This window comes from Trematomus bernacchii, unplaced genomic scaffold (assembly GCF_902827165.1).
Source record: "Trematomus bernacchii unplaced genomic scaffold, fTreBer1.1, whole genome shotgun sequence".
Taxonomy (NCBI): Eukaryota; Metazoa; Chordata; class Actinopteri; order Perciformes; family Nototheniidae; genus Trematomus; species Trematomus bernacchii.
The window spans coordinates 4,640,110-4,654,737 of record NW_022987840.1 but is presented as its reverse complement, the minus strand read 5'-3'; the positions used below and the strand labels follow the sequence as shown (position 1 = coordinate 4,654,737).

The window sequence follows — 14,628 nt, the reverse complement described above, 5'->3', positions numbered from 1 at the left end:
ACCTTTATTCGTCCCACATTGGGGAAAGGTTATGGCGTCACAGCAGCAAGGTACAGACAAAAGGCAGAAAACAGGCGAAAGAAAAAATAATAGAAGTACATTAAATAAAAATGTAGGCACACATTATTAAGATTAAAAAAATAAAGAAATTAGTACACCTTGGTAAAAGATAAATAATGCAGCACTATTTTAAAAAGGAATTGATCATATGAAGTAATGTGTTTCAGCCATGCCAGTAGTGTGGCTATGTGTCTGTTTGCCAGTTCCTATTTTCTTTGCAAACCGAAATATTCCAAAAACTGGCATATGGATTGCCAAGATTTTGTTCCAAAGATGTGTGGCTTGCAGAGGATGTATTAACTGAACTACAGTGTATCCCTTACATTTCCCTCATCACCAACTCAAGATGTTCAAGTGTTAATTATTTTTATGACATTTCTTGGCAAGTTTTGGATGGATTGGCACAACTATTAGCAAAGACTAGAGTGAGATATTACAGTTCACTCAGGGTGAACTGTAATATCTCTTGTAATTCTCTGACTTTTACTGCATAGCTATCATCAGTTCATAGATTGTATCTGTCTATTCACTTTATTTGTGAATACCTAAAAAAACACACATCACATTCCCGTCAGCCACAGCTTTCCTTTGTTTTGGTGCTAATTTGTGTGATTTGCACGGGAGCTCCAGCCGTTTAGTTGGTCGTCTGGTGTATTGAGGAACTCATTGGAAACCATCTTTGTGTCGTTTCTTAAGTCTTTGTACATTTCAGGTCAATCCAATTGTGCCTGAAGCTTAGGTCTGAATGGCTGTCGTCCAGAGCCTCTATTTTGCATAGCAATAAACAGCATGTGGAAAACCTTTTACTCTGACGCATCTTTTTGAATGAGTACTGAAATTCAGCAGTAAACATGTTAACGAGTAGTGAAGGATTTAAGCTTGATACCAAACCATCTATTCCAACATTTCAAAATACGGCTGCCATTAACATCAGATTATCGCATCCTATATAGAAGATGCAATAATCAATATTATCGCAACATTCATGAACATGAAATGCCATCAATAGCATTCAGCTTCCCGTCTTTTTCTTTTTCAACTGAATTAAACTTGAAAGAGCAGTGGGACACAGAAAAGGTGACAATGGGAATTAACGGGTATCATTTCAAAAGGTTCTGAATTATTCAAACAGCATTATCCTATGAGTATTATTCACATTAAATCAATATTTCACAACATGCTCATAGTTATACATATTTTATTTATCAAAGTAAGAAGGATGAGGGATATGAATACAAATAAAGAGATTAATGAAGATTTAATCACGGGTCATTGAGAGATAAAATTCGAGAGTGAATGAGACAAAAGGTTGATGGAGAGTCACACAAAGTTAGCTGCTATTTTCCCATTATATTCGGAGGCTCTCATTTGTCAGATGAACCAAAAGATGTGAAAAAAACAAATCATCTCTGTGTTTGTGTTACTGTGTACAAGCCAAAAAGACACATTACTGATAAATATCAAAGCCGCAGTCATTATGAACGTGGAGGTGCAGGCAAGCCTTTTCCATTCCACAATCTCCGAACAACAACTAAAACATGACAATGAGTGATATAAGCAATAGGAAATGTTATTATCTTGAACCTCAGCATGTAAATAAACCATGTGCAAAATGGTCCATAAATGTCCCATCATATTTCCAGAGCAATGACAATTAGGCAAATATGGAGATTGTTCAGTGTGACATTTTGGTTGTCTTAAACAGCATGTCAGGTTTCTTTTGTAAAATACTGTGGTGCAAATGTAAAGTGTAAAAGAAAGGTGAAGAGATGAAGACATTTTTACTGTTATTTTACTGCAGTAAAGAGAGGCGCTCAACACACTTATTTTCCTATAGAGTATTCAGTAAATTAGCTACACAACTGTTTTGTTCGTGTCAACAACGATATGGAAACCAAAATCTATATCTGCAATACGTTTTTTAACAATAGTTATACTTGCTTGGACCACAAATGGTTGTTCTCAATGAGTTCCTGAGATTCTCAAAATGTGATGGCATCTAGTGATTACACCCAACTGTAGTCAGACTGATGTGTGAAAAGACCAATTACACCATTTACAAAACAAAAGAACGGGGAAACACATCAGTGACCAGCCTGAAGCTACCCATTCATATTGAAACAAAGCACCGTCAGCTCTACGATGATAAAACAACAGAAGTAGTTCAATGGGAATCATTTTAAGTCCACAGGGGGTGCTTTTTATGTAAAAGTCTCCAGCATGCCCCCCAATGGTGCTCAGGGTATTCACTAACAGCTTTCTCTGGATTCATCCTGATCCACGGCAGCTTCATTATGACTCGATCACAAGTCTTTTAATGTTTTAATATATTGCATCATATGAGCAAAACCGACTACAGGAAGGAGATCCTTTTACAAACTCTGTGTCTATCCTGAAGTATTTCCACAGTCATTAGCTCATATGTGCACTCTTCAGTACAATCATGAAATGCATTGCATTAATACAAGCTTGCTAAATCTAAGCGATGGACTAGCAGATGGGTTTCGATTTCCCTCGCATCTAATTTCCATACCATTTCCAAAGTAATCAAAATATTTGAAAGGAAAATTACTGCTGCTGCATGTTGTTAAATCAGTAGCATCCCTAAATAGCAATGTCATCGCTCTTTCATTAAGGGAGTAATCAATCTATTTCTCACACGGAATGTGTCAGTGATTACTGAGGATACGCTTATTATGTTTTACATGGAGAAATCTATATCCGTATATATTTACTGTCCATCAGCGGTTCATTTGAACACTTCATCAGAGAGATAGACTCTGTGTTTACCTGTCAATCATCAGGTGGTGCTGTGTTGAGCTGGGACCCCTCAGATACCCAGGCGGTGTTGTTTCTTTTTTATTTAAACCACAGCTACAGCAGGAGTGAATCTTAATATGCTCCAGTGACAGATTGTCATAAAATAAAACTGCAGCTTGGATGATGCAGAGCAGGAAGCCTGTGGGGTTCTGCTAAATACAGATCCAAGCTGCTCTGTCGGAGAGCAGAAAGTCTGTTTGTCAGACAATTATGTGAGTTTATAAACAGGAAAGCTTCTCTTTTTCAAAAGATCTTAGTTTGTTGCTGCTTTACGAGATGCACACGTGAGTCAAGGTCATAAACTGGATTTACGTCTGTAATTTGTTGACAGCGAGTGAGTCACCAGATCTGATCTACTCCCTTAACAGGGAACTTTTCTTTATGTTTACATTCTATGCGTCATGTTTTTAGAACATTTTACAAGTTTAATTAACCGACTTATAGTTTACAAGATACAAATCCAAAGGAGATTTCTAAGTCTACATTTTATTCAATAATTACAATTAGATGTAGACAATAAATTACATCCTATTATTGTTTTCATCGTAGGATTTTTTATGAGAGGACAGGAAGTATTTTAGGTACTCAAGAACATTACTCTAAAGATTGGACCAGAGTTAACATTAAACCAGTATCAGAAAGGTTACTACCTTCTGATCAGGCTTTCTTCTACTCAAACCTCTTAACCAATGTGAAAGAAAACCCACTTTCACCTGGCTTTCGTTTCCAGTGTAAAGGGTATTTTTCCATTGTTGCAACAACCACCAAATATGGTTTTAGAGTTTAAAAGACACTGTATATTAAAATATATTTAAGAAATGAACACTGTTTACTAACACTGCTTTACTCTGCGTAATACATAAAATAATACTAGAAAAAACAAACTTAAAGGTAGGGTAGGTAAGTTTGAGAAACCGGCTATGTTATAGATAATGGCACAATGCATTCATGGTGTTACAGGAGTGCACACAACAAGTGACTTGAAGAGTTGTATTAAGAGCTTAAGGGAGAAGTTCAAACCCTGGCTCCAACCGTGGTGAAATTTGGGTGTGAATGTTGGCTCAATGTTTGTGTGTGATGTGTTCTTGTCCAAAGCTTTTCAAGCTTCTGGCTGTAGTTTAAACAAGCACTGGGTGGTAAAGTAAGGGGTATAATAACAGAGCACATTTCTTTAGAACAAGTTTTCTTTGTTTAATATCATAAAATGCTGAGTCTTACTTCTTCCGTACTTTTTTTTTTTATTAGTAAAAGACACATGAAAAGTAATACAATTTCATAGGAAAGAAAATATCAGATTAAGATATTTTCTCTCCATGCCATTCTTTTAGTAACAACAGTCTCCCTAAGGGATGATGTGATAGCACCAGGAGGTGCTGTGATTGGATAGTTTGAAAACTCGGAGGACATATTTTCTTAACTCCACCAGGTAGGTTTTCAACAAGGTGATCCCCCAACAACCTGAACATGCCCCCAACAAGTCAAAGGTTCCCACCCCTATTTAAGCAGCAGCACCCAGCTGTAGGGAGACTCTCAATAAGCCTCATGGTTGAGTTGAACCTCCTGGCACAATGGCAGTCAGCAAGCTCGTCAAATACCTTCTCTTCAACTTCAACTTATGGCTTTTCTGCGGAGGAACTGCTATTCTCAGTTTCTCTGCACTTGTCAGGATCAACAAAGCAACCTTCCAGATCACAGATGAGCTTCTTCCAGCCTTAAACCTCCTGATGTTTGTTGGTGCCATGACCATGGCTTTTGGCTTCCTGGGCTGCTGTGGAGTTCTTCGAGAGAGCCGCTGTCTGCTGGCCATTTTCTTCATGTGCTTGCTGGTAATGTTCCTCATGCTGTTGTCTGTGGGAGTGTTGGGAGCCATAACGAGAACCGCATCTGCCCAGGAGATTGTGAAGAAACACATGAAAGATCTGCTACCGCTCGGCCATCAGCCGCAAGATTTTCAGGTGTCGTTTCAGATTGTGGAGGAGACCGAGTTCTGTTGCGGTTTCTTCGCTGGACATCATGATTGGGGAAATCCCAAAGCGGTGCCGCCCTCTTGTAACTGCAAAGACTTCACCAATAACTGCACTGTTATAGAAGAACGTATTATCTATGCGACACTGTGTTTGACGTACTCTATGACGTGGTTGGACAGGGTATCAGTAACCTTCATGGGCATTGCGTTTGGATTTGGAATGTTGATAATCCTGGGCATGATTTTCTCATCGATCCTGTTCTGTCAGCTGCGTGATGGAAAGAAAGGCTTCTTTTTTTCTTTCTAAAGTGTTCATCACAACGGAACTTTACCTGTGTTTATCAAAGGACAACGCATCCTGTTCGTGTTGAATGCTTTTCTACTGGTCTCTGCCTCATTGTACATTTTATTTTTTTCAAACCGTTTTTCAACAATTGTTTTTAACCTGTTTTTTGCAGCTTTTTTGGTTAATTATTTTTTATATTTTTCTAGTTCTCTACCTGTGTTTTTTTATTCTTGATTTACTTTGATGTATGCAACACGACAACAAGTCAAATTCCTCGTACGTGTAAACCTACCTGGTAATAACCCTGTTTCTGATTCTGATTCTAATAAACATTTTAACCGTGGAAAAAGCTCTATTTTATTAAATGTAAATTGATAAATTGTAGGTTTATTCATTTATGTAGCAGAACTTGTGTAAATGCTCACAAATTAATACTGTTTTGTATGTATTATAATACATTATAAAATGCTTAATCTTTTTACTTTCATTCTTATTTTTTTATATATTTTTTTAAAGTATGTTCTGCCCTTACCTAACTGAATATTTAAAAAAGGTCAAACCTAGCTCCACCTCCAGTATAGTGTTGTTTACCCTTAAATGAATCAGCATTCACAAGACATTTAAATGACAATAAATCAGCAATAGCAGCCATTGTTTTCAAAGCTCAGACAGATAGTTTGAAGTACCCGGTGCTGTTTATATCAATGATTGGAAAAGATCAATTATTTATATGTTAATTGACATTAAAGTCTAAAGAAAGTGAGATAATTGAGTGTGTGTGTGAATGAGATGAGACAAAACTAAATGTAACCATTTCTCTTGCCAAGAAAGGGCCTCACATAAATGAAAGGAAACAAAACAACAGAAAACTTGAAGGCAATATATTAACAGCACAGATCTAAAGTAAGGGGTGTTAAAAACAGAGTGCATTTCTTTAGAATTTTGTATGCAAAAAATGAATCACTACGACATCACTACTACTGATAAGCATTGTTGCTTTGAAGCAATTTACTAAAGCAGAAAAAACACAAGAAGCATATGTCTTCTTTGCTTGTTAGATACATGTGCATCCTAAACACTGTTCCTCCTTGGTTTGGGCTCAGATATACTGATTTCTCAACTTTTACCAACTTTATGATTGTTCATCAACATGATTTTGAACTATAGAAAGTTCCCATCTGCTGCCAAAAAAAACAATACATTATGTCTGTTCCAGTTGAGTTTTTAAACGGTTTACGATTTTAGACCTCAGGGGTCTTTGAACCCAAACACACTTTATTTATTTTTACCATTATAAAATGCTTAATCTTTTTACTTTCATTCTTATTTTTTTATTTTAATTTTTTTAAAGTAATGGCCACATGAAAAGTAATAAATATTCAAAGGAAAATAACCTTTGGATTTATATATGTTCTTGTATATTTATTTGTTACATTTGAATGATTTCCTGTCCCTCCATGCCATGACATTGTTTGAGTAACAACAGTCTCCCTAAAGGCCCTGACACACCAGGCAGTCACCAGAGAACTCGCCGACACCGACAGTTCCATCGACGAGTTCTCCTGCGTCTTGGCCGTGTGTCGCACTGGAATACACCGCTTTACTTCAGCCGAGCACGTACGAACTGCGCATGCGTGAGTGGCAATAACTGTCCTTACCAGCAGGCGGCGGTAGTGTGTATTCGTCATTCAAAATAGGCAACAACCGGAAGACAGAGAAGAAGAACAGACTGATATAAACAAACAAATAGCGTGTGCGTTCCATTTTCACTCTCGTCCATCGAAAACATGTTTTAGAATATAAAAATACATGAATGATGAAATGAGCACATAAAATGCAGACATACTATAAAATCACAGTTAATAGACCTGCATCTGATGATCGCAGTGTTCTGGCAGGTGTGTAGTTTATTGAGTCAACAATGTAGTAATGTATGTAATGTAATAATGGCCACTTCTTGCTAAATTTACATTTCCATGTGATGCTTTTATCCGAGGCGACTCACAATAGGTAAATGAACAGCAGTAGACAGTATCTCATTTACTTAGACACTGTACTTAAGGACAATGTTGAGGTACTTGAGACTAATCCTGCAACTTTATACTGACAAATAAACCGATGAGATGAAAAACCGGACTTGACCAAACAAATCACGGAGCTCTCAGCAGAGGACAGCCGGGGACGCTCCCGCCGATATCAGAGATGTCCCTGCTATGTGTGGGAGGTAAGAGAGGACATTTAAGGGCTATGTTTGATGTCTTTAAGTATCACCTGCTGGGGTTTAGCTGCTGTCCTGTGCCTTTTTTAATCGTTTGTTTACGTCCCTCACTTCCGTTTCGCTTCTCATTTGCTAGCTGAACAGCTGATCAGAGTGGTTTCTTGGCCCGATAGCTTGTGTCCGTATTTTGGCCGATTCAACATGTTGAATCGGCCATGTGTCGACCGTGAAAGGCCAAATAAGGCGTGTCACGGCCGAGGGTTCGGGACACACCAAATTGACTTTGGGCGACAAGGAACGCGTTGTCGCCAGACAACGCAAGACGGCCGAATACGGCCTGGTGTGTCAGGGCCTTAAGGCCCAGGCCCCACGGGAACGAAAACGGGTTGTATCCGCATATTTCTCTTGCGTATAGCCCTTTTTGCCACACCACGCCGTAACGGAACGGTAGAAACAGACCCTGCAAACGACAACGGGTCCAAAGGTGGATAGATCTGGGAACGGAGCGCTCTGGGGGGTCCAACGGCTCCGTGTGGTAGCCTATACGGTCATCATTTTCTGATAATGACGACGCAATAGCCCTGCCTCCCCCCACCTCTGCTGCTCACCCCTGCAAAAGTACACTGCACACTGAATTCAGATTATTTATCTTTATCTCGATATGGACATAAACGTGAGTGAAGTCTAATCTGACAGGACGGAGACACGCAGCTCCTCCCGCTGTGATGCAGCGGGAGCAAAACACACATTTCAAGTCAGATCATCACCCTTAGCTATTTTAATTACCTCTCAAACTACCTAAAATAGTTATAAATATGTTTATTTTTACTGTCGAGTCATCATTACTGGATCAGCTGCTGCATGAGACAGACACTGACGCTGTGAGAAGAGAGGAAAAAGAGACAGGCTCCGTGTATTTTATTATTATATATCATTATATAGAGTCGTTATTCATTTGTTTTAAAGCTCAATAAATAACAAAGAAGACCTTTGACCGGCACTTTTATAATTTTGTCCGGAAGATTTAAACTTTAACACACGTTGACCGGCGAAAAACTCTGCCCGGTTCCCTCGGCCCCCACCACGGAGAATAAACAGAAGTGCAGACATGACAACCATTCTTCTTCGCTGCTTTTGTGGAGGAAGTTACAGCGCCACGTACAGGCTCGGCATATGTACTGCAGCTTTTCCAGCGGTTGGATCTAAACGGAGCTGTCTCGTGTGGGAAGACACTATCCGGTGTATATTGCGTGTGGGCGGAAGCTTTTTGGCGATTGCGTTTGCGTTAATCCTATGCGTTTTGCCGTATGCGTTCCCGTGGGGCCGGGGCCTAAGTGTTTGTGTGATAGCACCGGGAGGTTCTGTGATTGGATAGCTTGAATAATTGGGAGGACTACTTTTCTTAACTCCACCGGTCAGTTTTCTCTGTTCTCTGCTTCAACAAGGTGATCCCCAACAACCTGAACACGCCCCCAACAAAGAGTCAAAGGTTCCCACCCCTATTTAAGCAGCAGCACCCAGCTGCAGGGAGACTCTCATTAAGCCTCATGGTTGAGTATAACCTACAGACACAATGGCAGTCAGCAAGCTCGTCAAATACCTTCTCTTCAACTTCAACCTTTTGTTTTTCCTGGGAGGAATTGGTATTCTCAGTTTCTCTGCATTTGTCAGGATCAACAAAGCAGACTTCCAGATCACAGATGAGCTTCTCCCAGCCGTAAACCTCCTGATTTTTGTTGGTGCCATGACAATGGCTTTTGGCTTCCTGGGCTGCTGTGGAGCTCTTCAAGAGAGCTGCTGCCTGCTAGCCATTTTCTTCAAGGGCCTGCTGGTAATGTTCCTCATGCTGTTGTCTGTGGGAGTGTTGGGAGCCATATCGAGAACTGCATCTTCCCAGGAGATTGTGAAGAAACGCATGAAAGATCTGCTACCGCTCAGCAAACAGCCTGAAGATTTTCAGCTTGCCTTTCAGGATGTGGAAAGGACCAGTTTCTGTTGCGGTTTCTTCGTTGGGCATCTTGATTGGGGAAACGCCACAGTGGTGCCAGACTCCTGTAACTGCACAGACACCTCCAGAAACTGCACTGTTTTGGAAGCACGTGAGATCTTTGCGACACCGTGTATGACGTACATTTTGACGTGGTTGGACAGATTATCAGAAACCCTCATGGGCATTGCGCTTGGATTTGGCATTTTGATGATCCTGGGCATGATTTTCTCATTAGTCCTGCTCTGACACAAAAGTTTAATTTTAAAATGTTCATCACAAGGCCTGAACTTTACCTGTGTTTATCAAAGGACAAGGCATCATGTTCATGTTGAATGTTTCTTTATTGGGCTCTGCCTCATTGTACTTTTTTTTTTACTGTTGTATTGCTTATTAAACATTTTAACTATGAACAAAGTTTGATTTATTCATGTCAATTGCTAAATTGTAAGTCCAGAGCTTCTTTCTTTTGTGTAGCAGATCTTACATAAATCCTCACCAATTAATACATTTTTGGAAGTACTGCACTCTATCTGTATTTAAAAAGGTTAACACCTAGCTCCACCTTTTTAACTTTAATGCATGAGCAATGACAAATCAATTTAAATGACATTATACTGTAGCAGCCTTTTGTTTTCAGCAGATCTAAGTAAATGTTCTTACATTTTGCTGATGAAACTTTACTATTAAGTATCATTTTCAACAGGGGACTTATTTTCCCTGTTGGTTAAACACACATGTGTGTTGGGTGAAATCAGCTTGGTGATTACATTCACCTGTCAACTCATCGGACTTCACGTGGGGAGGAATCTGTGCTCTTTAAAAAGTGAGGTCTGAAAAGGTTTGTAAACAACACAGGTGTTGATTTTTCTAATGCTGAGAGTAAACCTTTCTGCATTTATAACAAAGCATTAATTGACTCAAGTGGGAAGATAAGGACTGCTGGTTTCAGACATGTATCCCTAGACAAATTCACACTGTTGTATTTGGATGTAACTAAAGTACATTCAGGGAAATAATCACTCGATAAAACTAGGTGCTGCTTGGTGCCAGAGGAGGAAACATTCATAAAATGTTTTTATTTCCTTTTGGTATAGACTGTCCTTCCATCCTTAAAATTATACAGTACTGGCTACACACCCTGGCATACACTCACGGAAACTAAGTCATAAAGATGTATGCCTGGCTAATATGGTGCATCAATTCAGACCCACAAATAAAAGTGGGAGAAGACTCCAACTCCATAAATGGGAAAAACCGCACTTGTTTAAAAATTCTGAGTAAACTATTCCACAAATAAAAATGATTTAAGCTGGTAATCCTCCATTACATCAATGTTGGGCTTTGGAGATACATTTATTTGAACATTCAATTTATGAGCATTTGTTGGAGAGCAGGAGTCAATGAAACGAAAAAACACACAGCTGTAACATTTGTAAACTTTCCTCCGTGTTAAGCTTGTGCTCTGTTCTGAATCACCCTGACCATCAGAAAGGTCTGTTCATGGAAGAAATTGCTCATTCTTTTTCAAATCACATTGAGTTAATTGAATATAGAAACCAGAACAACATGTTTCGGGAGGCGTGTGGTGCAGTGGGTTGTGCGTTGGTGTTCGGCTCAAACCCCACTGCAGTCAGCATGTCGTTGTGTCCCTGGGCAAGACACTTCAACCCAAATTGCTCCTGTGGGGATTGCCCACAGTGTTGAGTAAGTTGCTTCTAACAAGTAACAAGTGACATGTAATGTTTCGAAAACCCCCCTTCTCTTAAAACCTCAAATGTTCCCTCTTTGTTCAGCAAAACATCGACCAGTTTGATATTGTAATTAAATTGTGAAACGTGATTTTTTTTTTTCAGTCAAGTTGTGTTTCCTGATAGACTTGGAAAGATTTCATACATTTGTACTTAACAATTCAAGTTGGTCTTGTCTTCTTCCAAGACCCTGCCTCTCCCGTTTACTGAGATTGTTTGACATGCAGTGACGCAAACCACAGACTACTATTAGTATTTAAAGTACCTTCAATTACATGTGGTGTTCTTATAATCCTTATCCACATGCCATCTTTTTTTATCATGAATTTGGGATTGAGAATATAATTTCCTAAATACAAAAAGGAGGATATCTGATGTAACACGCAATTCTAAATAAAGGCACAGATGCAGGTTATGAAACGTTAAACCATGTGTTGCAATGATCTGATAAAGACTGAACCACTGAAGTTACAGCAAATAGTTTTCAGATTACCTCAAGTGTTAACTTCACCTCATCTATCTAATAAGCTAAAAAGGAAATTGACATTGGAAGAGTAGTAGGTTTTATTTCCTTAAGTAAAAAAAAAGTGTATTAAATTATATATTTAATAACGGTGCTTTCATTCACCTGCATCCATTGCTTTCCCCCCCCCTGTTTCTCTACATGGCTGTAAAGGTAACACTGACATATTATCACCTTCTGAAAGTGTTAATGGCTTGACAAACTGTTGCAGATCCAGCAGACACAGACCAACACACTCATTCAAAGACCTGCTCCGTTTGTCTAATTGTTTACTCATATATCTGCCTTTGATGCAGCAAATACTCCACTATTGAGAGCTTTCTTGTTAAAATCAGGAACAGGCAAAGCTGATGAGTGTAGTGAGAATAAACCCAAACAATAAAGATAAGGGCCATTAAACCAAAACGGTCCTCAGAGCTTAGGGGAAATTATGCATTTGTGGCCATTTTCTGTGGATTTCTAGCCCCAAGCAGCATCTTTCACATCACACATAGTTATTTATTCAATTGTTAACACGGAAATAATGATCAGCTTGCGATGGGCGGAACAAGGCATTCAATACTTCTCTTTGAGTACAGATTAAAAACCATGTCCAAAAGACAAACAGACACATTAAGTGTGAAATTGTTTTAGTGGTTTAAACTACAATGTGTTTGCTGTGGTGAAAGTAGTAATTAACAGCATTGTTCCATTAAAACATCATTTCAAGTTTCAATTGTTTATTTAAAATGCTATTTTTTTTTAGGACTGAATAAATACAATCCAAGCTATGGTTCCTTGGTATTATTATATTTAGTTAAGACTTAACAGTTCAAATATCAATAAAGCCTGAGCACACAGGAGCACACCACAAGCACAAATGCAGAAGTCTCTCATCTGAAATTACCCAAAAAATTGTGTTTTCAGGTAGGAGCCCATTGCTCATAAGAAGCCAGTTTAGCAAATATGTGTCAGAGCTTTTAATGGAAGAACTTAATTAGATTTACACTTCAGCTGACGCTCAAATTCAGGTTTACTTACTGTGCCAAAAACAGTTCTCATGACTGTTGATTGATACATGGAGATTTAAATGGTGACCTTTTGGTTTCCAGACAGCCCCTCTTAATCTTAAAACCCTCCGACTATGATTTTGTTTGATGTCTTTTCCCCCTCACAGCTCACCTGCAAGGAAAACAAATGATTCCCTTCACAGTTTTAATCATGCATGTGTCAGCCTTGGAATTCAGGCAATTCTTTCGCTCCATTTCTCTAATGAAAGATGAATTTATGGCGCAGTCACATTAAACAACCATTCATATCACCTGAGTCCCATGACAAAATATAAGTTATGTCTTCAGTACCTGGAGAGTGATGAATGTGGTCAAAATGAATAGTTTCACGCCAGAACAAGATGTGCACTCAGTTTGAAAAAGTGACGCCTTATCCAAAAATGTTTTTATTGGAATGAACGGAAAACGTTTAAGCCCTTTTAGCAATTCCAACTACCTTTGCCAACAAAATATTTGAACTAAATGTATTCTCCCCACATAATTAAATCTCTTTACTTGTCTTGTTAAATCAACCATTCACATACACTTGTAGGTTCACAATGGATATTAGATATTAGATCAATATTGGAAGTAAATTAGGATAATTTAAGTGATACCTACCTTAACTAAAATAAAATGCTTTGTCACAAATAATGAGCCTATTTTCTCACAATTAGACCAATCTTACCACTGCTTACAACCAGTAGAGGAATGTAACTACATAACCTTGCATATTTTGGTACATGTACTTTACTTAAATATTTCAGTTTAGGCTATTTTATTCTTCCACACCATTATATTTCAGAGGGAAATAAACAGCACCTATATTTGACATAGCTGCTGGGTTATTTTTACATTAAAAACACATGATACGCTTGAGAGCAGTACCCAGAAGTATACAAAGTCACTAAAATTGGCTCCACATTGAGGAACTACAACATTAAAACCATTGACAGTAAATTATAAAAATAGTTACGTTTTTATATTAATAGACATTTGACGAAAATATGTATTTACATTTTGGAATTAGGAGTTTAACTTATACTTTTTGATTGGGGGATTTATTGGCATACATGGGCTATTTCCATGCTGGGTGTAGTCACAGTGATTGGTGATTGCGTTCACCTTATCAGAGTACTCCATCCCCCACTGTCTATAAAGAACTGGCTGTTCTTGCTGAAGAGGAACAAATGGAAAGGAAAGGAATACTTCTTAAATTGTAATGCAAAGAGGACCACCTGGAATGTGCTCTTTCAGCCTTTAGTGAATGTCCCCACTGGGGCCCATAAATAAAGATTCTTCCAAATGTCTTCTGGGGAATGCGTGGTTGGCTTGCTTATTTATTCCGAGAGGCAATTGCATTTTTCCTGATACCTTCGTTTCTGCCACAGGCGAAGTATGCACGGGCATGAGCAAAGGTAAACAAGGACAGTTCAAAGTCTCTACATATGTCCCACTTCTGTATGCCTGGGTTAGTATTTCCTGAAGGTGAAACTTAGTGGCGCGACGTGATCAGACTTTAAAACAAACAGCGGCTTCATAAATTATACATCGAGGGTCACACAAATATCTGAATCACTTATTTCTTCATTGTTATTAATGAAGAAATAGGCTTCATAATCACATTGTCACTGTGTTGACGTCTCTTAGTTACAATAGCCCGACAAATTTGAAATGTTAATAACTATTCAGGGATTAATACATTTCATTTATTTATTTGTTATGGACATCAAGGCTTTCTTAAACAGATCATTTCCATGAAACAATTAATTATTTCCAATTTCCAATGATTTAATATAATTGCTTTCATTATATTAAATCTTTTTTGGTAAAAAGATAAAAACAACTGCCAAAACAAAGCATTTAAATGACTAACCAAGTACCTGGATTTATGGATTTATTAACAATGTTGTACTAGAAGATTTGTTTCCACTTTTTGCTGGACAGAAAGACGTATCAATGGTCCCTTGCTAATTGTGTTTAGTCTGC

The 14,628-nt window shown here is 38.4% G+C and overlaps 2 protein-coding genes across 3 annotated transcripts in view; both read left to right on the top strand.

Annotated features, from left to right (window-relative positions):
- Positions 1 to 14,628, top strand: part of znf385d (zinc finger protein 385D) — a 69,200-nt gene that overhangs the window by 32,851 nt on the left and 21,721 nt on the right. The gene's annotated exons all lie outside the window — the stretch shown is intronic.
- On the top strand, positions 8,902 to 9,730 carry LOC117500503 (tetraspanin-8-like). The gene has a single exon (XM_034153372.1). The coding sequence runs from the start codon at positions 8,924 to 8,926 to the stop codon at positions 9,584 to 9,586; it is 663 nt and encodes a 220-aa protein (XP_034009263.1). The 5' UTR covers positions 8,902 to 8,923; the 3' UTR covers positions 9,587 to 9,730.

Coding starts and splice junctions, on each gene's coding strand:
- LOC117500503 (XM_034153372.1), top strand. CDS start 8,924: ATGGCAGTCAGCAAGCTCGTCAAATACCTTCTCTTCAACTTCAACCTT.